The 23,530-nt window shown below is 53.1% G+C and overlaps 1 protein-coding gene across 1 annotated transcript in view; it reads right to left on the bottom strand.

Moving 5' to 3' along the window:
• Nucleotides 1-713: 713 nt before the first annotated feature.
• Nucleotides 714-23,530, bottom strand: part of LOC115401520 (ephrin type-A receptor 7-like) — a 30,695-nt gene continuing 7,878 nt past the window's right edge. The window contains exons 4-6 of the mRNA XM_030109770.1: nt 13,084-13,239; nt 4,019-4,399; nt 714-754 (exon numbers count right to left, since the gene is read on the bottom strand). Coding sequence (XP_029965630.1) covers nt 714-754; nt 4,019-4,399; nt 13,084-13,239 — 578 coding nt within the window. The remainder of the gene's footprint in view (nt 755-4,018; nt 4,400-13,083; nt 13,240-23,530) is intronic.

Here is a 23,530-nt window from a genome sequence, read left to right as displayed (position 1 = left end):
TCCGTGCAGCTACGGCCCCTTTTCAGGCGTCCGTCACCGTCCGACGCCTCGTCATGTGAAAGCTGCCGTTGTTTGTGGTGAAGAAAGTGCCGCTGTGTGGGCGCAGGTCACCCGGGCCGGGTCCGTCGCGCCGGTCCAGGCCCGGGAAGAAGAGACGGCGCTGTGTTGTACTCCGGCTGCCTTCCAGCCGACACGGCGGACTGAGAGATGTAATCAGACGGCACACTGGATGCTTTTATGGCGCACTTTATGTGGCGGAGCCTTCAGAGCTTTTACAACATGGCACTCATGAGGTTAGAGCGGCGGTATTTTTACCAGCCAATAACCCACAATGACTTAGAGAAGGTATAAAAACTCTACAGCACTGGGGAAAGAGACAGGTTTCTACCAGATGACGTTATCCAGTTCATCCTCTCAGATACTTCCCAGCAACCTATACCGAGTCTACCTAAACTCCGTTAGCCCCACTTCTGCTTGTTTCCCTACAGAGGACGGGACAGTATGCACTCTTTAAGTGAAGGTACTCTGTTCCCACATTATTAGGCTGGAACACCAGTACCACTAAAACCGACTGATGAGGACGTCTTTCCAAACAAACGCTGGAGAATGGGAAGTGTGTCTTATCAGATGCCGTGGAGCGGCGCCCGTGGACATTATTTGGCATTCTGCAACATTTCTAGCCAGACTAACCCGATTTTAAATAATGCAGGGAGTCACGGCCTGTGTTCCGTGTGCTCCGGCCGGCCCGTGGAGCCTGCGAGTGCGTCGGAGCACAGCTCCACTATTGTGAGAGTTGCTATCGGAGGGTAGCAGGCGCTGCGCTGCTGGCCGACGCAGCCAGTCAACATTAAAATCAATTTCCACAGGCTCTTCCTTCCACTCAATGTGTTGTTTATACCTCCGGCTGATTGCACCTGCAGCCCGTTTCGCCGCTCTGGTCTCCAGCCGAGTGTGCGCCCGCGCCGTGCGCGCACAAACAGGTCCTGTAGCCTTTCCCACAACCAGCTTCCAATCCTGCGTCTGCGCCCTTCTCCACAGTGATTTTTCTGGCTCGGAGATGTGAACTGCCGCTTGAATAAATATTAATGGTAATTCTGTGAGCAGTGCCCACTCACGAGTGTGCTGGAAGAACAAAAGGCCTTGTTTACAAGTGCGCTGGAGGAAAGCCGAGGCGAGGAGGGCCTCCGGGGCCGGCTCTGCGGCGCTATCCACTCACAATGGAGTGCTGATTGAAACACACTCTTAACTTCCAGCGAAGACGGCGGAGAAGAAAAATCCTCAACGCCACAAATTCCCATTCAGCTCCGGCGAGGACAGAGCTGGAGGAATCAGGCTCAGGAACTTACAGCCTCTACTTAAACTCATTTAAGACAGAGCTGAGAGGTAATTAGGTTTCTGGGAACAATAAGCACTCAGCAGCAGCTTCTGCAGCTCCAGCCTCGCTCCAGACATTTCCTTTGGTATAATTAGGGGAGGTGTGAATTCCTCATCAGATGGATCACCATCTGCATTCACACGCCGCTCGCTCGCTCCGAGCCTCTGCTCACGCTGATTATCATTCAGCAGGTGGATATGGGAGGCATGGAGGCGAGGGCTTCACTTCTTTAAGGTTCTTTCAGCACTTCGGGCCTCCAGCGCCTCTCCACGCAAAGGTTAATCAATTCTGAATGATGAGCCATGAAGGCCTTAATAATGCAGTCATTCTCTAATGAGTGGTCCTGCACGCTCGCCCGGGAAGGCCCGATTGTTTTAGGAAGCGCCGACGTTCCAATTACAAAGCATTGAACCATTACCCGATAGCGCAGGGAGCGCCGGACACGGCGAGGCTCCAGTGAGCAGGACAATGAGGCCGGCGGCGCCGAGATAATGTCCGCAGAGGACGAGAGACAAGCAGCGCTCATCACAACATCCCCTTCACCTACAACGCAGAACGCTTCGACCTCGGAAACCCAATCCTCTCTCGACCAATCATATTGCTCGTTATAAAGGAAATATCGAAAACCGGAAGCAAAGGAAAAACCATGGATTTTGTTGGTAATTTTTGTGGAAAAAGATGGTTTTCACTAAAATTAGTCAGTGATAAGGTGAGAGAGCTCGATATAGATATTTTGGGCGAGCCGGCCGCAGATTTCTAGGCCGTCTTGTGAAAGTCCAGAAGACGGATGGACGGCTCACTGCCTAATACTGCGGTGTCCACCAGCGTCTGTCTTCCCTGGAATGTTTTCTCTAATCAGATATCGGTGAGGACAACAGGTCCAAGGGAAAAAGGTCAACTCAACAGTCCATCTTCATGAAGACGGAGAAACGCCGCGACTGGTTCTGAGCGCCGTGGCTCATTTCCTTATTCCTTCAACTACGAGGACAGGCCTTTCTCTCTGACCCAAACCACAAGGCTTTTTTTAAAGAGACTGTTTAGGAGGGACAACTCCGCATGACGACACCCAGTCATGAAAACTTAACTAACCACATTCATGAGTGTTGAGTCAAGGATATTTCTGGAAGAAGTTTTTCTTCTGCCACTTAAATGCTCTTCTCATGACAGGCGACAATCAAGTGAAGCTTCTGAAAAGCCGCGTAGCAACACGTTCCGTCCTCGCTCTTTGTTCAGCGCTCCCATTCGCTGTCCCAGAGAGGCGGAGGTGAGGCCGCCGCTGAATTCACGCCGACCTCTTTAAACCTCTCATATCTACATGTGTGCATACAAAGAAAACACATCAAAGCGCCGCTGACTTCCCTTCACTGCACATTTAATTTATTCCATTCACCGCAGCGCTGTGTAATTCCAGCCTTCATGGTAAAGGCATTATTCTCTCCTGCTGTCCTGCTATTGAACAGATGGAGAGGGTCGCCTCGCCTGCGAGAGCCGCTAACCCCCAAGGAATTTGATTAGTTTGGCTTTCTAAAGACGTTTTTAGTCCTTCATTATGCTCTTAATAGTATTTCAGGGGCTTTTCTTCAAATCTCCCAACAACAGGTAGCTTATGTAACGTGGAAGCAAACGATGGACACAGTCTTCAGTCCTCTGATGCTCCTGATGCCCCCAACGCCCTGATTACGCCGATCTATCACGGTAAACGATGCCGCTTGCTCCGTTTCACGGACACTCGAGCATGAAAGAGGAATCTTGTAGTGAGAATCCATAGAAATAATTAAGAAAAAGGATTTAGAGTTTGTCAACTCAAAACACGGCGTTTTAATTAGGGCAGATTCCCCCGGAGACGCAGCTCCTCGGGTACCGCTGGGAGTCTGAATCACCGCTACGCTAGCACCGCTCCTCACTGCAGTGCCGATACACACATTAAATTAATCTGAGCGTTATGCATACTGGAAATATTACGGATCGCATCGCGCTGCAGCCATTATGTTAACGGCGGTTCATTACTGCAGTTTGCTTATGAGTGGTTTCAATATTAGAGTGTCAGTCGGTCCAGCCCTGATGTGAGACGCCGTCTGACGGAAACCAGACAGAACCACAGGAAGGAAGCACACACTTCTACTGTTTATCACAACAAAGTATGTTCTGAAGAAGACTGAACTCCGATAAATGACCTGGCCATGAATTCTGCTAAAGGAAAATTCAGAAACAACACAGCCGGCAATACAGGATTCCAACGCTCCAAAAAGCAAGTCCCACCAGAGCAGAGGAGGAGTTCAGTCCAGGTACCCATCACAGAGAGGCTCGCCCAGCATTAGCATTAGCATTAGCATTAGCGTCACTACAGGTAAAACTGACTAATTTAACTCAAAGCTTCCACTAACATCTGCAGCAGAGTGCAGAGGTCAAACCAGCGTGACCCCGAGTCCAGCAGGCCGGAAACAAAAGCCAGGGTTCAATTCCCAGGAAAGCAGCGTCTCTTACTCTCCACTGAGTAAACCAGAGAACTGCATGGAAACGTGTTGGTGGATGGTGATTCAGCTTCAGCTCAGTGTTTCCTCCCACACACACACACACACACACACACACACACACACACACACACACAAAACAAGGTTTCCACCCTGCGTCTCCAGAGCCGACGTCTCAGAGCAGCGTTAGGAATCAGAAGCGGGGTGAAGTCCTTACCTGCTTGTCCCGTGGCGATGCTGACGGCGGCGAACAGCCTCTGCGTGCGGCTCAGCTCCGACACCCCGTTGACCGCCTCCACCTCGAAGGTGTAGTTGGCGTGCGCCAGCAGGTCCACCACGGTCACGTACGTGTCCACTAATCCCGACTGGGCGGGCGAGTAGCCCACGTTGGGCCCGCAGGGGGCGCACTCCTCGGGCTCCCAGCTGCAGCGCCGGCAGATGACCCTGTAGCTGACGTCGTTGCGGCCGCCCGTGTCGGCCGGCGGGCTCCACTCCAGGCCGACGGTGGTCTGGTTGATGTTGTAGACCAGGTTCTGCGGCGCCGAGGGAGGTCCTGTCACGGGGCGGACACAGCAGAGGCCAGAATTAAAACGCGGCGGTGCCAAGGGAAGTGACAGCCAAGCCCGAGCGCCGCCTGGATCTGTGCTCTCACTGTTCTCCCAGGGAGAACGGGCCAACTGCAGCGCTCAGCCAAACACTGACACTCAATTAAAGCAGCAGTGCGATCCAGAGCGAGGCGGCCCAGGTACTGTGAGAGAGAGGCAACGGCCCGGCAACACAAGGTCAGACCGAGGAGCTCCAGCTCCGTATGACAGCTTTGTTTTCATCAGTTTATAGCAGAAAACAATACTTCAATAAATCCCTGAAGCCCAGCTTTTACCTGCAATTCACCCTCAACAGGGATGATGTCCGACTGAGAGAACGGCTCTGAATTTAAACCGCAGCATTTCCATCTCTTCACAGAAACAGACTGAAGGCAGAGGCACTCGTCTTTAAAACCAGTTTAAATAATGACCGACGAGCAGGCGGAGGGTCAACGTTCTCCTCTCAGGACTTGTTGGTCGGTCACAGCCTGGGACCAGCCTGTAAGTCTGGTTGCTGCGGTTCGCCGCTCACGGCGGCGTAGGTTTGTTTTACACGGAGCTCGTGCAGGCGGTGATTCATGCAGATGGAGCGGAGGCTTTGTTTATCCTGTGACTGCTAACAGCAGAAAATGTGCAGCTGCCACAGAAAATGCTGGAGATGGCCGCACGGTGAAAACAAATGCTAATCGGGGGACGCGCCGCCTGTTTCCCGCAGCCTGCTCGGCCCCGGGCGGCGGGCGGCGAGCGGCGGGCTCCGGCTCTCTGCCCGGTCGGTACATCATGTTGACGGCGGCGCTCTGAAACTTAACATCCAACTGAACGAGACTCCGGAGCGGAGCGCGCCTGCAGAATTTACGGAGGAGATTTAAACCGGGATTATCACCGGCCCGTAAGTGCCATATCCAGTTCCACTCCACGCTCGGCGGCGGCGGCTCCGCCGGTCCAGAAGTCGCCTGTAAATGTTGGCGTAATGGCAGAGAGATTAGCCCGTCTCGTAAAACAATGAATAACAAATTGCCGCTTTCATCTTTCACATTCCAGGCTGTTGGCTTTTATGGCCCAGATGTTGGTATAAATAATCTCCCTGAAGTAGTAAAGATTATGGGAGTGCTGTTCTGTGTTTATGAATGTTTTAAGAATACCTGCATTTAGCACTCTGGGACTGCCGTCCTCGCTCAGATGTTCTTTGAGGAAACTTCGGGGCGGGACGCGCCTCTCATTAAATTTGTCACTTTACTGAACAAACAGGCCGTTCATGCATCAGAGGGAAGAGCTGCAGTCTGAGGGGGAGACCCGCTCTGCCTCCACCCTCCGGGGGAGCACGAGGCTGGATGGGGCGACATGTTGGCACTGTAGCTCAGAATCTGTCCAGTGGCTCTGCGCTTCCCGCACCGACTCACTTCCATATTCATCGGTGGTCGTTTCTTTGGCTCTCAATCAATAATCAATAATCAATCAATAGTTTGACACCAGTATCCATATCAATTTCTTACTACTTAAAGGGTTTACATTATTGCCTAAGGACACATGGCCAGGGCAGGATGTGGCGTCGGACTGCCAACATTCTGGTTTGAAGGCAGGATGTTCAGCCAGCAGAGTAACAACACTTCCATACAGCAGGGAACTGATTTACGTCACTTATGACTGATGAATTCATCAATCCCCATCTGAAGATTTTATTTAGATACTTCAGCCTTGGACTGCACATGGCCCACCATGCTGATCAGGACACGGACACGCCGGTATTCATGCTCACACAGCGCTGAAGACACGTGATGGTCAAAGTTCTGCTGAGGGAGGACTCAAGATCAGGAATCAGACCGTCAACCTGCAGAAAGCAACCAGACAACCACCATGTCCAACAACTCCAGAGAGCTCCCAGTCCCACCAGAGAGGACCAGAGAGCTCCCAGTCCCACCAGAGAGGACCAGAGAGGACCAGAGAGGACCAGAGAGCTCCCAGTCCCACCAGAGAGGACCAGAGAGCTCCCAGTCCCACCAGAGAGCTCCCAGTCCCACCAGAGAGCTCCCAGTCCCACCAGAGAGCTCCCAGTCCCACCAGAGAGGACCAGAGAGCTCCCAGTCCCACCAGAGAGGACCAGAGAGCTCCCAGTCCCACCAGAGAGCCCCCTTGTCCCACCAGCATCTTTATTGTACTCTTGAACTTAAGTATTCTTTATCTACGGTGGCCTTTAAAGGTGCATTAAGGAGTTTGCACGTTTTATGTGAAACAACGGTCCCTGCAGGCCTTGGGTGTAACTACAGCTTAGTGAAACACTCGTGCCTGTGGCTTGCGTCCATGTACGTGCACGGAAGAGGGGAACTCCTTCCTCTGCTCTGTTAGCAGCGCTGGAGTAACCTTTAAGTTTGTTTTGCCTGGTGGGGTCTGTGCTGGAGCTGTGGCAGTGCTGGAAGCCGGTCTGTTCTCATACCCCGTTCCCACTGGCCAAAAAAACCGGTTTAAACCCGCTAACACCCGGCTCCTCATGGCAGTGTAAAGGGTTTAACCCGCATTTCGACCCGGGTCGTTCGACCCTGCAATCGACCCGGGAGTTTACTAGGTCAGCTTCCTACCAGCTTTCAGTGGGAGGGACACATCCGGGAACTTACATGATGACGTCACCACAGCGCGGCTACGTTAGCATGCTAGCTGTTGTTTCTGGACACAGCGTGAGATTTCCTTCGTCCAGACGACCCAGCATTGGCAGGATAGCAAGACCAGAGAGCTTCTCCTGATCCGTGGGGAAGAGGAGATTTGTCTACAGGTAACAGGGACTGTTTTCCGCTGAATTGTTTACTTTCGTTGTGCTTCGTCGCGCTGATGATGTCATCAACGTGGGACACTATCAGAGCGGGAAAACGCAGCGGCGCGGCTCGCCAGCAGGAGGTGAGACCCGGGTCTGCAGGCGGTGGGAAAGGAGTCTAAAAGCCGGTCATTAGCGGGTCGAAGACACGGGTCGACTCACTAGTTACAGTGGGAGAGGGGTATTACTTTCTGGAAGATCCATCCTCAGTACTGCTCAGTTGTTGCTCGCTAAGCATCTGGCGGAGGAATGGCGGACAAAACGAAAGCTGAGTGAGTCAGGCCAGCGGGAGGTGCATTACGTCACATCATCTCAAATTCTGCCCAAGAAATAGAAATTGCCAGACCGGCACTGCAACTTTCAAGTGACAGTTTAGCGCTGTTAGCGGTACTTGTAATGAATATGTCAGGACACATTGTACACATTATTGAATATCTGTAACATATTTATGGTGGAAAATAAGTATTTGTAAAGTTGAAAAACTCCTTAATGCACCTTTAAGGGACAGCAACAAATCAGAAAGCAAAACAAGACAAGAAAAAAAATGGAAAAAAAGATGTGTGTGTGTGTGTCTCTTTCTTTGTCTAGTGTGTTTTCCCTCCAGGGCCGCTGTACATATTGCAGCAGCTGAATCTCGTCTTAACGCTCTCATCAGTCCCCCATCTCACTGACCCCTGCTGAATGTGTTTTTTGCAGCATGTAGGTCACACACACACACACACACACACACACACACACACACACACACACACACACACACACACACACACACACACACACACACACACACACACACACACACACACACACACACACACACACACACACACACACTGCGTCCGGCCTTTGAAGGTGTCCTGTAAACACTGGGCTCCTCCGGCTCTCGGCCCTCCGCTGCCTCGGCTCGCTGCCGCGCTCTGCCTGGACTGTGGAATGCGGGGCCGCCGTGCCCGGACGCCACCTGTGGCCCCGCCCCCTCGCTCTGCCTGGCGGCTGAAGCGCCCGTTGCTCTGCTCGTCCTTATCGCTCATGTTCTCTGCTCTCACTCCTCCTCCCAGTCAAGTCTCATTTCACGGATTAGCGGCCGGAGCCCCCCGGCCGGAGACGTCTCAATCACTCCACTCCGCCGCCGTGACCGAGCCGGGGAGGGAGCATGAATATGAAAGAGCGGGTCTCAACGTCAGGTTCCCGGCCCACTTTAGGCTCACAGAGCAGAAAAAAAGCCCTTCTGGAGTGATGGAGACGGAGCCCAGGATGTCCACCACCATGATGCAGCAGGAGGCGTCATGGCCGACCGTCGGCTCGGTAAAACACACATTTCTCACCATGTGGAGACACAGAACCCAGCAGGAGGCGCCGTGCAGCGCCGGGCTGTTTCAGCTCGCGTTTCAAAGCTCGTCTGCACTCTGCGCAGAGTTGTAAGACCTGAGTAAATCCTGGCTTAGAAAGGAGGAATCTGCCGCTTATCGGCCCGGAGAGGCACCCGGGGGCCAACTTAACCCCGCACCGCCTATTAGCCGGCCTGCCTCTAATTGGGGAGCGCCGGGGAGGGTGGGAAGGCTGAGGAGTATTCAAATGGTCCAGGAGGTAATCCTCACTCTACAAATGTGTGTCGTGACCTCGTGACCCGGCCTCTAATGATGTGGCTGGTGAGGGGAGACGAGCCGGATCAGGAGAGCAGCTCTTCCTCTCAGCTGAAGACCAGGACGTGTGATACCTCCACGCTGCTACGCTGCTTCAGGATTGGATATGTTGCTGAAAACTCTATTTCAGCTGCAGAGCGAGGCGGCGCAGGACTCTGCTTCCTCCTGCTGACTCCGCCGGCTGCATTAGCAGGATATTACGACATGCGGGGACTCGCAGTGAATCTGAATGTGCATGGCGAGGACGGGGACGGATCATTTCCAGACGCCATTCATGGAAAGATGAAAAACATCTGTTTCGTCTCTCGGATCCTCAAAGAGCAGTCTGAGAATCTCCTCGAGCAGAAAGACCAAGCAAGTCAGGGCCGGGCTGACGCTCCCCCTGAAGAGGACTCTGTCCTCACAGCCAACCGAAACCGAAATGTTTCTGCTGCATGTTGTGACAAAAAGACGAGTTTGCATATAGATATATCTCTAACTCTGACTGTGAAAAGAAGCCCCTTTTATTATTTGCTTTAACTGTAACATTTGTGCCCTTTGATATTGTCAAAAACGATTCTTCTGTATGACTGAAGGCTGGAAGCTGGACTGCTGACTGCTGCAGCTGAGTTCCACCGGCTGGAGACGAGCCAGTGTGTTTGGCCACGCTACACCAAGTGTGTGTGTTCGTGAGAGCACGAGAAAACCTCACCTCCCTGACTGTTTACATCACCCGCAAACTTTGAAATGGTGAAAAAAAAGCTAACATGAGACTGTGGTTGTAGCATAGGAAGCTAATGAAGCTCACGATGCATGGAGGGGGCATCATCATGCAGACGCTGGGTGTCAGCAGGGGTTCCTCTCTTTCATGTTAAAACTCTTCATTGTTAAAGCCCAGAAGCAACGAGGAACAGGAGAGCAATGGACTTGCCTTGTTGTTTCATTTGTATTTGCTTTTTGTGCTCTTTGTTTTATTCATTTATTTAAATGTATTTAATTGTTCCTTTGATTAAACGGGACTTCGTCATTCTGACAGAACTTTAACGACAAACATTTTTCTCAGCTCATCGGTCTTTTGTGTTTATCGATATCGCGATAACGATTCAGGATATATATCGTACAGCTGGAACCCTCCGGAGAGAGTCTCCAGCTGTCCCACATGGAGGCTTAGTTGGAGTGGTGGTGGAGGTGGGGGGGTAGTGGGGGGGTAGCGGGGGGCCGCTGGAGGACACGCCTGCTCACAATCGGCCCTTTCAGGCGCCGCTCTGGGCAGAGCCGCTCACAGCTGTTGCATGATTGATGCTGGACTCCCCCGCCTGTCGACCACAGCTCCGGTCCGTGTCTCGCCTCCGGAAGAGCCCGCCGTTCCCCCCACCTCCCCAATATAGCGCATCTTCTTTGCATACGAATGGCGCGGACAAACTTTCCTCACAAAGCGAAAGCTCCCGATCCGCCTCCTCTCAAACACACAATGACTCTGGGAGGAACTTCTTCTGCTCGTCTTTATTCCGCCCGGATTCGGCTTTTTCATGTCCCCACATTACATCTTCATCTCATTTTCTCTCAAATCCTCATGGACACGTTCTTAATCTGTGTGTGCCAGGGATCCAGCTCACTGTTCTGCTAAGGCCCGCGATATGCTAGCTCTACAAACCCGCTTTAAGAAAACCTGTCAATCAAGCTATTTATTCAGGCAGAGCGAATTCATTTTCAATTACTGCTCTCTCCTGACGGCGCCGGGGCTCGGAGGGCAGGAGTCGGCAAATCACAGTGACTGGTGGTCACAGCGGCTTAATCCGGCCTCCAACGAGGAAACGCACGTTCGGATCGGCCGCACCGAGAAACGAGCCGGGCGAACGGCGAGGAGGGCGACGCCGTCCGCACGCGTTAAAAATACATATTTACATATAACGGTATGGGGTCACGGAGTGTCGGCCCAAAGTTAATGAAAATGAATAATGGAAAGTGTGCATTAGGCAACTTGGGTAATTACCGCGCTGCTCGGCCAAGGTGATTACCCAGAAGGGAACAGCCAGAGGACGCCGGCACGCAACTTTCCGCCGCCCCTCGCCGCCGCATGCCAGCGCCGCCGGAGTGAAGCCTTAACATCCGATTAGGATGGTTGGAGAAGTGAGTAATGGACCTGTCTTCCAGAACAAGATCTGTACGGCTGGCTCCGCGCTCCGCCCGGAGCCCGGCGCTCGGCGGGCGCCGTCCGGGGCCTCGGAGTTACGTCCTTGTCTGGCGTCGAAGCCGAGGACGGAGAGCAGCTGAACGCCGGGCCGCGCTCACGCTGAGGGCAGCAGGTTTATTCTGAGGACACCGGAGAGGCCAGAAACCCCCGGGAGGCTTCGGCTCGTCCCAAAATAAGGCTGACGTATTATGGGATGTTCTGTAAAACACCGAGGAACAATAGGAAGGTGCAGAACAAAGAACCTGCAGGGTAAAACAAACACTGGAGGGAGCGCCGCGTCGACATGCAGCGTTGAGAGTGGAGACCTGCTTCAGACTCTAATTAGCCTCACACACTCTACTGGTGTTTTTATTTGGTTTTCTGCTCAGATCCCTGCAGCCCATCCCAGCATCCAGACAACAATTACCACTGAAAATGAGGGTTTAGCTCCGTTCACACGACGTTCCAGTTGATCTCTGCACCGTTCATCCCTTTGTTTTCCATTCTACCTCCAATACGCTTTTCTTTTCCCGTTTCTTTCCCGTTGTAATTCTGTCAGCCCAACAGGTGGAAGACGATGAGTTCACCTGCTGATGAAGGGCTGGTCACCTGGGCCGTAAGGGGACTGGCTGGATCAACTCCACGCCCAGGGTTAATTAGTGAACCCACTGGAACCTCACAGCAGACTCTGCTCGGATCCCCGGCGGCCGCCCAGATGGGTCCCGGACCTCAGCTTGGACACCACTGATTGAAGCAGTCCACACTGGAAGCTCAGTGTTCAGCTGCTGGGAGGTTTAAAGCCTGGGGTGTTTTTCTGAGACACGCCCTGTTCGTCCCTCCCGGTCTAAAGAGACAGACATGACTGACGGTGAGACACCGCAGCTCATTAACAGATGAATTATTGTTTCATCTCAGCTATAATAGCAATATTTTGTTTGCTTCCACCCTCTGGCATACCTGAAGCTTTTTCTCTCCTCCTGGCAGTACACTTTAATTTAAAGATAAGGTGTGTGTGTGTGTGTAAGTGTGTGTGTAAGTGTGTGTGTGTGGAAGTGAAAGTGTGCGGCTTCGGAGCAGAAGAGCTCACCTCTGGCTACACGCCTGCTGAATTAGAGATGTTGCTCAACGGGCCGTAAATTCACATTAAATCCAAACCAAATCCTCTTTCTGATACCCTGATTCAACACACAGACAAGCCCACGCACCGCTGTAAACTTGTATTTACATATTATCTGAGCAGCAGTCGCTCTCTGTCACACACACACACACACACACACACACACACACACACACACACACACACACACACACACACATCAGAGACTCGACTTGGCCTACTTTGAGCGCACAGGGGGGAAAGCTGCTCAGGATGCGGACCAGGCAGCACATTTCCCTGCTCGTCTCCAGTGGGAACGCCGCCATCCAGAGCGCCAACTCTCCCTCAAATAAAACCATCACCACTACTAATGGGTGGTGGAAGGCACGGGGACGGGCACAGGGACGGGGACGGGGACGGGGACGGGGGAGGGCACAGGGACGGGCACGGGGACGGGCACGGGGACGGCGTGGCAGTGCTTCCATAGATTATCAGCGGGGAGAAGACACAGATGAGGTGCGGAGGTTGTGTTTACCTCCAGAGAGAGCGCAGCGCCGCTGGGCGGCTCCACTTCCCACACAGCAGCTCAAGGCCAAGAAACACACAACGGCGTGAAAACACACGTCTGAGAGGAGATGCGGCAGTAGCAGCCTCCTCCCCTCCTCAGCCTGGGTAAATAAGCCATCAGTGGCTGTCACAGCAGCTCCGGCGGCCGGGACAAATGAAGACGCACAGGGCTCGTTGCAGCGCCGGCCGCCGCCTTGCCGCTGCCGCCGCCAACGACGACTGTAATTGCAATCTCTCAGACGGGAAGTGGCAAATTGCTCCTCTCATCATTAGCAGCAGAAGACAGAGAACAGACACGGCAGCCTGCAACATAACGGAGCCGACACACTGCAGCGGGGATCCGGTCCGGGTTCGGACCCGGAGCCGGTCCCGGTTCCGGGGGCGGGGCTTACTTGTGCAGGCCACGGACGGGGGGTCGGACAGCGCTCGGTAGTAGCCGTCCTCGCAGTCGCAGCGCCACGAGCCCTCGCGGTCGTTGAAGCTGTGCGCCGGGCAGCGGGAGCACTGGAGGTCCTGCGAGGAAGACTTGTAGAAGCCTCGGCCGCAAGCTGAGGAGAGGAGGAGGAAGAGGAAGAAACCGGGTCAGAACGCCTGCCTTCAGCCACAAAATCACAAATCACACACATCATGTTGACATCATGCTCCGCTGAGTCCGTAAAGCAGCAGCTCAACCACGCCGACGCAAAACTACAAAAGACAGCCGCACTTTTTCAGTCTGGTTTTCATGATGTTTCGGTGTATTTCACACCGTTTCGGTAAGAGGAACAGAAAGTGGAGTCCAGGTCCAGATCCCTGGTGGAGCAGTGGAAACAGTTTGAGCATCAAATTCAAAGAGCAGGATGAAGGCCGCAGAAACCTTTCAGACCGAGACGTTTTAAACAGGGCAGGAGTTCACTGACATGTACGAGCCGAGCGCTGCGCTGTGAGGGTTCAATGCATATTCATTTAAAACTGGACTGTCCTGCTGTAGGAACCGATGCTAACCAGCTAGCTCCAGCTGTAGGAACCGATGCTAACCAGCTAGCTCCAGCTGTAGGAACCGATGCTAACCAGCTAGCTCCAGCTGTAGGAACCGATGCTAACCAGCTAGCTCCAGCTGTAGGTACCGATGCTAACCAGCTAGCTCCAGCTGTAGGAACCGATGCTAACCAGCTAGCTCCAGCTGTAGGAGCTGATGCTAACCGGCTAGCTCCAGCTGTAGGAACCGATGCTAACCAGCTAGCTCCAGCTGTAGGAACTGATGCTAACCAGCTAGCTCCAGCTGTAGGAACTGATGCTAACTGGCTAGCTCCAGCTGTAGGTCCTGATGCTAACCAGCTAGTTCCAGCTGTAGGAGCTGATGCTAACCAGTTAGCTCCAGCTGTAGGAGCTGATGCTAACCAGTTAGCTCCAGCTGTAGGTCCTGATGCTAACCAGCTAGTTCCAGCTGTAGGTACTGATGCTAACCTGCTAGCTCCAGCTGTAGGTACTGATGCTAACCAGCTAGCTCCAGCTGTAGGTACTGATGCTAACCTGCTAGCTCCAGCTGTAGGTCCTGATGCTAACCAGCTAGCTCCAGCTGTAGGTCCTGATGCTAACCAGCTAGCTCCTGCTGTAGGTCCTGATGCTAACCAGCTAGCTCCAGCTGTAGGTACTGATGCTAACCAGCTAGCTCCAGCTGTAGGTACTGATGCTAACCTGCTAGCTCCAGCTGTAGGTACTGATGCTAACCAGCTAGCTCCAGCTGTAGGTACTGATGCTAACCTGCTAGCTCCAGCTGTAGGTCCTGATGCTAACCAGCTAGCTCCAGCTGTAGGTCCTGATGCTAACCAGCTAGCTCCTGCTGTAGGTCCTGATGCTAACCAGCTAGCTCCAGCTGTAGGTACTGATGCTAACCAGCTAGCTCCAGCAGCTCACCACCGCTGCTTGCTTCTGCTCCTTTCCGTCTGAAACTTGCTGTTTTCACTCAGCCGCTCACTGCCTCCCTCCCTCCAGGCCGACTTCACCGTTCCACCGGAGACACAGCACCAACTGCTTGTAATTTATCACCGGGCTCCTGTTCCTGTGGCGCGCAGCGAGGAGTCCAGGAGCAGCTGAAAGGGGTTTCAGCTGTGACTCCTGCAGACCTGCAGGCCTCTCCTGCCTGACAGAATATCAGCGAGACGGCGCCAGCTCTTCTGATGACACTGGAAATTATTTTCTCCATGATGCAAGAGAGTCGTCATCAGATCAGCAGCAGGATCCTGACGTAAGGGCCGTGGCGTGGTTGCACAGCGGACGGCGCCGGACTGCGGCTGCAGCACGATGAAAGTGTTGTTGGGTCACTGCAGGGCGCGCTACGGAGCGCGGCGTCGACGGTACGCCGGTCAAACACAGAGGACGGAGCTAAATGACACACTGCCGGAGGCGCAGCCAGACGCTCAACGTAAAGCAGGTGAAACTTTAATGACATGTTGTCCTGGAGGCCGGCGTGACGGCGGCGGCGGCGCAGAGCGCGGGCGAAACGCCGCGCCGCCACTTTACATCAGAGTAAATCACACGTGGCAGCAGCGAACACAGTACATGATCCGCCACAGCAGCAACCTCCACCGGACGCCACGGAGCAGCAACGCTCCGGCAACAGCACACTGCCGTGAAACACAGGATCAGCACTACCACGGTGTGTGTGCGTGTGTGTGTGTGTGTGTGTGTGTGTGTGTGTGTGTGTGTGTGTGTGTGTGGTGTCATCTCTATCCTACTCTAAAGCACAACACACTCAGCTGGTGCTGCTGCAGAACGCAGCTTCACACACACACACACACACACACACACACACACACGCACAGTCTTGTATTTCTATCCTTGTGGGGACCGTCCATTGACTCCCATTCATGTCTAGCCCCTAACCCTGACCCTTACCCTAACCCTAACCCACACCACAACACAGCCTAACCCTAAAGAAATGTTTTTGCACTTTTACTTTTTTCAGTAACAACAACATGGTCAAGAAAACACTGTTTCTCCTACTTAGGACCGGAAAAAGGTCCCCACAAGGCACGTCGTTCCACGTTTTGCTATCCTTGTGGGGACATTTGGCCCCGACAAGGATAGAAATACGAGAACGCACACACACACACACACACACACACACACACACACACACACACACACACACACACACACACACACACACACACACACACGAGGAAAGAGCTCAGTGTGCTCATTGGTCAGGATCATCCTGGGACGAACAGAGAGCAGACTCTGGGGTGATGTTCAGTCCTGAAGCAGAACGCAAAACAAACACATCCAACTATTGTACAGTGCAACTTAAATCCCATCATGCCGCGGTGAAGCCCAGTGGAAACAGACTGGTTCTGTTCAGAGTTCTGTCCAAGTGCTCCAAGGTCTGGCACCTTCAACATCCGATCCGATCCGATCCGATCCGATCCGATCCGATCCGGGTTCTGCTCACCCGGTGCCTCCAGGCCACGTTAAACCTGTGAGGACCAGTCTCAGCTGCACAGCTGGATTTGCATCGCGCCGTCGCGTCGTAGCGATCGCCCCGAGGATAAACCCCGACCCGGAGGAGAACAGCCCGGCGGTGTTCCAGTGATGAATGGCGGGTCGGCGGCGCGGGCCGGCTTGTTTACGGCGAGCGCGGTGAGCGAGGGAGGCCGGGCATTTATCAGCCGGCGGGGAGATAAGCGCCGGCACATGGATCATCTCCCCGTTTCACCTTCGACCCCGCAGCTAAACAAGCCCGGACTCATCAGGAGCGGCGGTCAGGGCCGCCGTGCCCTCACCGCCGCTCGCCTTCCTCATCCTCAGCCAGCGTTTCATTCCTTTACAAATCACTCTCGCTGCTGGATGAAGAGATTCTCAGCGTTCAAGTCTGCAAACGGAGACAAACACAACGCTGAATCAACAAACTTCCTCCCAGTTTGTAGCTTTTTACAAATATCTTGTTTTTTGCTGTCAAATCTATTTGTAATCTGAAGTAGGAGACATTTGTTTCTCGCAGTGATGTTCAGAATGCAGCCGCAGGATTTTAATATCGTTTGTCTTGAATCAGGAGTTAAAGTTAAACCATATTTACAGCATGTGCAGGGTGTGTATTTATCACTTTTTCAATAAATTACTAACTTTAATTTTATTTATTTCTGTAGTTTCGTAGTTTTCTCATTTACTCCAGCAGCCACCATAAAGCCTCCAATAAGGAACTTAAACGGGTGGAAAGCTTCTTTATTGGAAGTTCTTTGCTGTGATTAGATGATGGCGGTGAACGCCTTCCCATCGTTCCACCCTCCATGTTTGAAAATGCTGATCCTGCCACTGCTCCGGATGTGTCATTTTAATATATTATAGCAAAAATCAATCAGAATTCAGTATTTTTATTCAAAATTTCCCCAAAACGTCTTTGTAATTTATAAATACTGTATGTGTATTTGCATGGTTCAGATAATCAATTAGAAATATTTATGCTTTGTAATTTGCATTTTCTTTCCACTGCAGACCTCTGAATGAGGGAGAATTAGTTTGAACATTGATTTTCGCCACGTTAGCTCAAAAAGCAGAGAAGCTAATTGGCCACGCGGATGGGGTCGGAGGCTGTACGAACTGCAGGATGCGCGGCCTGCCTTCCCGCGGCATCGCGGCAGCCCGTGTGAACCGCGGTTAAAGCGTGACGCTCGTCTTGGAGTGCCGTGGCTATTTTCTGCTGGAAGTGGGCTAATCCACGCCGACTGCAGAACACAGCGGAGCCGCCTGAAAAACAGCAATCTGGGCCACACCACTTCCTCTAAAGAGAAAAAAATGAGGAATGTGTGAGAAATCGATCCCTCTGTGAATAGCTCTGCATACAAACTAACAAATTACACCAGAAATACATTTTTCATGAGGCGCCGGGAAGCAAGCAATGATTTTCTGACTGGCGTTCCGTATTTCACTTCTCTATCCTGTTGATTTTTTCTTTTTTTTCCCATGCAGTGCCACCACTTCTTGTGACAGGTCCAGGGTTTTTTTAACACTTCCAGATCCCGGTGGCGAGGCGGCCGAGGCGGGGTATCCCCGTTTCAGCGACATGAAAGCCCTGTCAGCTTCCATTTATCGGCCCGCCGCGAAGCCCGACCGCTGCTCGGTCTGTTTCCAGGAGGGAAGACGACGTGCCTCTATCTTCCATCTCTCTTTACCTTTTCGTGAGTCGGTAATTGAAAACAGAGGCACGAGGAGGCGGCGAGCGCTCGGCGCCGAGGGCAGAGCCAGAGTATTCCACAAGCGGCAGGCGGAGGACGGCGTGTTGGGGCGTAAACACCGCCCGCCCTGAACCCGCCGATACGCACTGCGGCGTCCGCTCCCTGGAACCCGGTCCGGGTCTGGCTGCTCTCGGCCCGCCGCAGCCGGCGATGAGACCAGCGCTCGCCTCTGGGTTCGTGAGAGGAGCTGGAACCCAACAGAGACTTGGACCGTCTCCCACGTGAGACGGAGACCCAGGGCATTCGGGAAGACGAGCTTCAGATATTAAACACCTCTCTCAAGGATAATTCCAGTTTGTTAAAACTTTACTTACTCTTCTGGAGCTTTCGCGGGGTTCAGCTGCTTCTTTTTGCTCTTTAAATCAGTTTTATAACCAGATGTCAAAGGTTTGTTGACATACAGAGAAAGTTTTAAAACAAGGACAAACTGCAGCTCAGTGGTTCTGTAGGATCATTCGAACCTTCCCAAAACTCCAACGCTCATCCAACACAGAGAACCTAGAGAAAATATTAAAGTCTTTAGGACAAACAGAAGAGCCCAAACACAAAAGACACAAACAGTCCGACTGTCAAAGCGATTACAGGCTGAATCAGTGTTGCTGTATCACACCAGACCCAGAACAACGAAAACCTCAATCATCCGCTGAGTCAGAGCCAGCGTCAATAAGAAGAACTCCTCCGCTACTGGCTGACCACTCAGAGCATGAGAGCCAGTGACGGTGAAGACAAGCTGCTGGACGACAGGCCGAGACTCGGAGGAAGAAGGGGAGGCTGGAGGTGTTGTGGTTCCACAAACTGCTGATCTGCTGAGTGAAGCCTCCAGAGGTGAAGGGCCCTGGCCCAGTGTCAATATGTACGGCCTGCAGAAAAATCATGTACAACAGAACAACCGTTCAGGCTGCCTTCCGTCTGCAGAACAGAATCACCCAGTCCGTTGGAGGAGGTTGCCAGATCTCTGGCTATCCCCCACAAACAACATGAAACCCGTTTAATTCAATAGAAAGCAGCCCAACCCGCCATCTCGGTTGAAAATGCACGTTAAAACCGTATTTGTACAATAATAATACCACAATAACACTTCATAAACACATAATCATATCATCAACCCGTCCGGCGTGTTCAAAAAAGAAGCTTGATTTGGCAGAAACCCGCCCAACCTGGCAACACAGAGCCGCTCCGCTCACAGAGCTGTTTTGAGCCATTTTGGAGTCATTTGACTTTCCTGCAGTGACGAAGTACAAAACCGTTCATTCTTCTAAAGCGTATAATGACGACATCACGGAGTTTGTTCTGTATTCTGCCAGAAGAAGTTAAAAATAGAATATTAAGGCAAAAACACGACACAGATTTTATTTTGAAATCGCTTATTTTGGAACACGTTTCGCGTTTCCTTCCGGACCCCGACTTGCTTCTGTCTGGTTTGATGCCCTTTTGGTTCCACGGTGAGAACACGATTCAGTTCTTTATGAGGAGGCTGATTTACAAATTCACACTTCCCAAAAGGGGTGCTGGCTCCGCCCCGGTCGGTGTGAACCCGCCCTCAGACAGCAGTGAGTACTGCTCGGAGCCTGGGTTTGGGAAACTTTCTATTAACACGGCCTCACATAGCAGAGCGATGCTGCTAACTGCTAACTGCTAACGGACGCCACGTCTCTGCAGTACTGCCAACCATAGACGTTCCACGCTGTCCTCACACACACAGCTCGCTCGCTGCTGCTGGCGGCGGCGGCGGCTCTTCCTGGCAGCAGATGCTAAAGAGCCACTCGGAGAGAGATGGGACGATAGTGAGTGAGAGCTTCTTTGTCGACTCTCCCTGCAGCAACACTGCCTTTCTTTTCCAGCATCCACAAAGCAATTACGGCGCCGGGGCCGGCCCGTTAGCCGCCGCCGATCACGCCGCCGCTGACACCTCACCGGCAGGCACAAACATGTTGGAACAAAAAACCCCTCTCAGCCATTAGCTTCGACAAGAGCAGCGAGAGCCCGACGTGTAATTGCATTTGTAAGGATGGAGTGTTTGTGGAGTGAGTGTTTGGAAACGGGCCCGTTCCTGTAAGCCGCTTCTTCTTCTGCGGCAGATAAAGAGCGGCCCGGCCTCGTGTTGACACGGGGCGGCTCCAAGACGCTCGGCGGCGGGAAGACGGCGGGCTTATTCACCAGGCGGAGGAATTAGCCCGTCCTCTGAGAAGAGGGCCGAGGTTCAGGAAACGAGGCTCGCATTCCGGGCTGCGCTCGCAGCATCTGTAATTTCCTCCTTCCAGCGGTCAGGCGCTTTGATTCGGGCGACGTGCGCGGGGACGCGCTGCGGTCAGCACTTTTCCTCCTTTCTTTCTTTTTAATACTGGGAGAGTGGAGGAGCCTGAGAACAGAGCGCCCTGCGTCTCCATCACGCCGTCCCGGCAAAACAAAGCCTGCTTATCTGGCGCAGACACACAAAAACCCCTGTTTTTCCCATCGACTGGCTGTATTTCCTCTTCCCTCGAGCCGGGCTTCTTAGCATTCCTGAATTATGTCCAGTTTAGTTGCAGCTCTGACACGGTGGCTGACAGCCACAACAGGACGGACCATTCCGCGCCGCTCGCTGTGATAATCTATGCGTTTGCTGACAGACTGGATTCCAGAACTCGCCCTCTATATTCTGTGTTCAGAGCTGCCAGTTTATTGTTTCAGCTTCGTGCAGCTCACTCAGATAAACCGACTCGTCTCCCAGCTGGCTGCAGGAAAACGCTCCATCGAAGCTTCGGCAGACGATGACGACGCTCACCGGAATGTGTTATTTGAGGTAGTGTTAATGAAAGCTAGTGTTGCACCATATATCACACATCCAAGCTATCCTCACTTCAACAGCTCAGTATGCACATCGCAAAAGATCGATCAGCTGGCGGAGCTTCATGTTCGGCAGAGGAGACCAGAAGCATGGAGCTAAACAGCAGAGATCTTCTTTCCAGGAAGATGTTCTCTTTCTCAATTCCTGGATCCAAACCGCTGGCCTCCCAGTACGCAGCGCCATGTGCTGGTAATTCAGCACCAGCATCACCGTCTCGCCAGCCACGACTCATCAAACACGTCTTTATTTGCACACTGGGTTCAACATCAACCTGTAATTTGACACCTGCACCGTCACTGTCAAAGCTGAACAAAGACGGCGGCATTCCGGCGTGAAGCCAAACGCACGTAATTTGACACCAGCTTCATGTCAGCTGACGAGCAGAGGCTCCTCCTCCTCCTCCTCCTCCTCCTCCTCCTCCTCCTCCTCCTCCTCCTCCTGATGATGTGTTACGTCCTGCGGCGTGTCGGGCCAGGCGTGGGAGGCGGCGGCGAGGAGATAGCGCCCCATTAGAGTGATGGAGGAGGCCGGGGGAGGAGCGGACGCCGACAGGAGCGACAGGCATGGCCGCCGCTGACGGACGCCAGGCGGAGCGGGTCAGGCGATAAAGGAAGCAGATTATTTTCCTATTCCAAAAAAAGAACGGAAGAAAAAAACCATGGCGGGTCGTAGGGAAATGTCTTTATAAATCTGAACTGAAAACACACTGGAGGCTACACACACACACACACACACACACACACACACACACACACACACACACACACACACACCTCTGTTTTACATAAAAGCTAACGAACTCTCACTGCTTCCTGCAGTTCAGCCGTTCATTGTGTGCTGTGGTGCAGTGGGCAGAGCAGCTGCGATGGGAGAGTGACAGGTTCAAATCCCGCTGAGGGAGCAGGAGCCAGGTCGGAGGTCAGGGCAGAGCCGGTGGACCAGCAGAGACTCCCCACTGGAAAACACTCCATGAGACAGAAACACGTCCGACAGTCTCAGCCTCTTCAGCATCATTTCTAATTCACCACATTATTTTAACGACGGTGTTCCTATTATTTTATCTTTTGAAATAAATAACAATACATTAGGATTCTGTCCATGAAAACACTTCTATCTTCTATATTTGATCAAATCATCTGTTTTGATGACAGAAAATCATGAAAGATGCCGCAGACTGTTTGGTTTGTACTTGAATTACTCAGCTGGTTTCCATGTGAGTGAATGCCGCGGTCCTGGGTTTCACCGATTCTTCTTCAGTCTGACAGCAGAAGATGAAATAACTGTTTCTTTCAGGGTTTTAGTGTGAAAACCTGAAGCCAACCGACAGGAAACTGTGTCTTTGTATAAATGAGTGCATCGGGAACTGCAGTGTGAACAGGTCTGTTCCAGACTGCTGCTGCTGCAGAGCCCTTGAACCAGACCCGCCCGCCGCTGGTTCCCTTCCCTTGGCGGCGCCGCCGTCACGCCGCCTCCAGAGCTCCTGGGTGGAGCGGCTCGCCGGTCGATAGCTCACCGCCAGCTGATTTCTTATGCATTAATGTGGCCGGGGGCCCGGCTGATTAGACGTGACTTATGTTCTCTGCCCGGATAAACGGCGGCCGGCCGCGGACATTCATCAGCCGCTGTTTACCGCCGCCGTACGCACGCTGAACGATGGCCGCCGCGCCTTTATGGACCGAGGCCCGCGCTGTTCTCCTCCACAACGCACCAGGCACTACATCTACCGAGTAATTTCAGAGCGACGCAGACAGGCAGACCTGGAGGAAACACACACACACACACACACACACACACACACACACACACACACACACACGCAGCCGAGTGCATTCCTTCTGCTTGGAGAGCCGGAGGACAGCTCCATTGATCTCATGGCTGCAGGTGAGGTGTGAATTTGTGCAGCAGCAGAGGTTTTGAAGGAAGGTGTGAGTTATTTATGAGGCGCCGTGCCGCCGCCGCCGCCGCCGCCGCCGCCGCCGCCGTGCCGATGCACCGCCCGAACTGCCGGCGCTGCGTCCCGAACGCCGGGGATTCGCTCCGACTGCTGCTTCTGTCTGGACGCTTCCACGATGATTACAGCTCTGCATTCTAAATTACTATTTCAGAAATATAAGAGAAGGATGGGTCGTGGTTGAAGCTAGCTGAAGAGCAGTCAGGACAGTGAAGCTGGTGTCAAATTACAGTGATACAGAGACTGGCTTCACACTGAGGAGAGTTCTCAGGTACTGTGAACTCTGGAGGACTGACCCCCCCCCCCCCTCCACACAGGCAGCCATTCATCCAGGTAGCAGCGCGGAGCGGGGGGATAAGGAGCTTTGCAGCAGATTAGCATTCCCTCGCACGGCGGTGGGGGGCACGATGCTCTGCCCCCGGGCGGGGCAGACCCCCGGGAGCCGGTCCAGACCCCCGGCACGCCGCAGATCAAACACACACTGATTAGCTTATAGTCAAAGTGAAGCTGCGGCTCCTGCAGGGGGGGGGAAACGCTCCACCACGGCAAACGGTGGACAGCTGATCAGGCGGAGACCTCATGACTGCCCCCGGTGGCCGGCGGGGTCTGCCGCACAGCAGCCGCCCGCTCCTCACACTGCCAGGCTGAAAACTGAAAGATCTGAGGCCGCCTGAACGCATCGCGGCTGACAGACGAGAGCCAAACACCTGTTTTCTCTTTGGGCAGCAGCGCTGATTCACTGCTGGACAATGAAGGGCGTTTTAAGATTAAACCCATTACGCCGGTGGATTTACGGCCGTGAGGGAGCCCTGCCCCCCCACCCCGCCCCCCCACCCCTCCACTGACGG

This window comes from Salarias fasciatus, chromosome 15, assembly GCF_902148845.1.
Source record: "Salarias fasciatus chromosome 15, fSalaFa1.1, whole genome shotgun sequence".
NCBI lineage: Eukaryota > Metazoa > Chordata > Actinopteri > Blenniiformes > Blenniidae > Salarias > Salarias fasciatus.
Note: the sequence above shows the minus strand (reverse complement) of the source record. Positions and strands in the feature narration are given on the sequence as shown.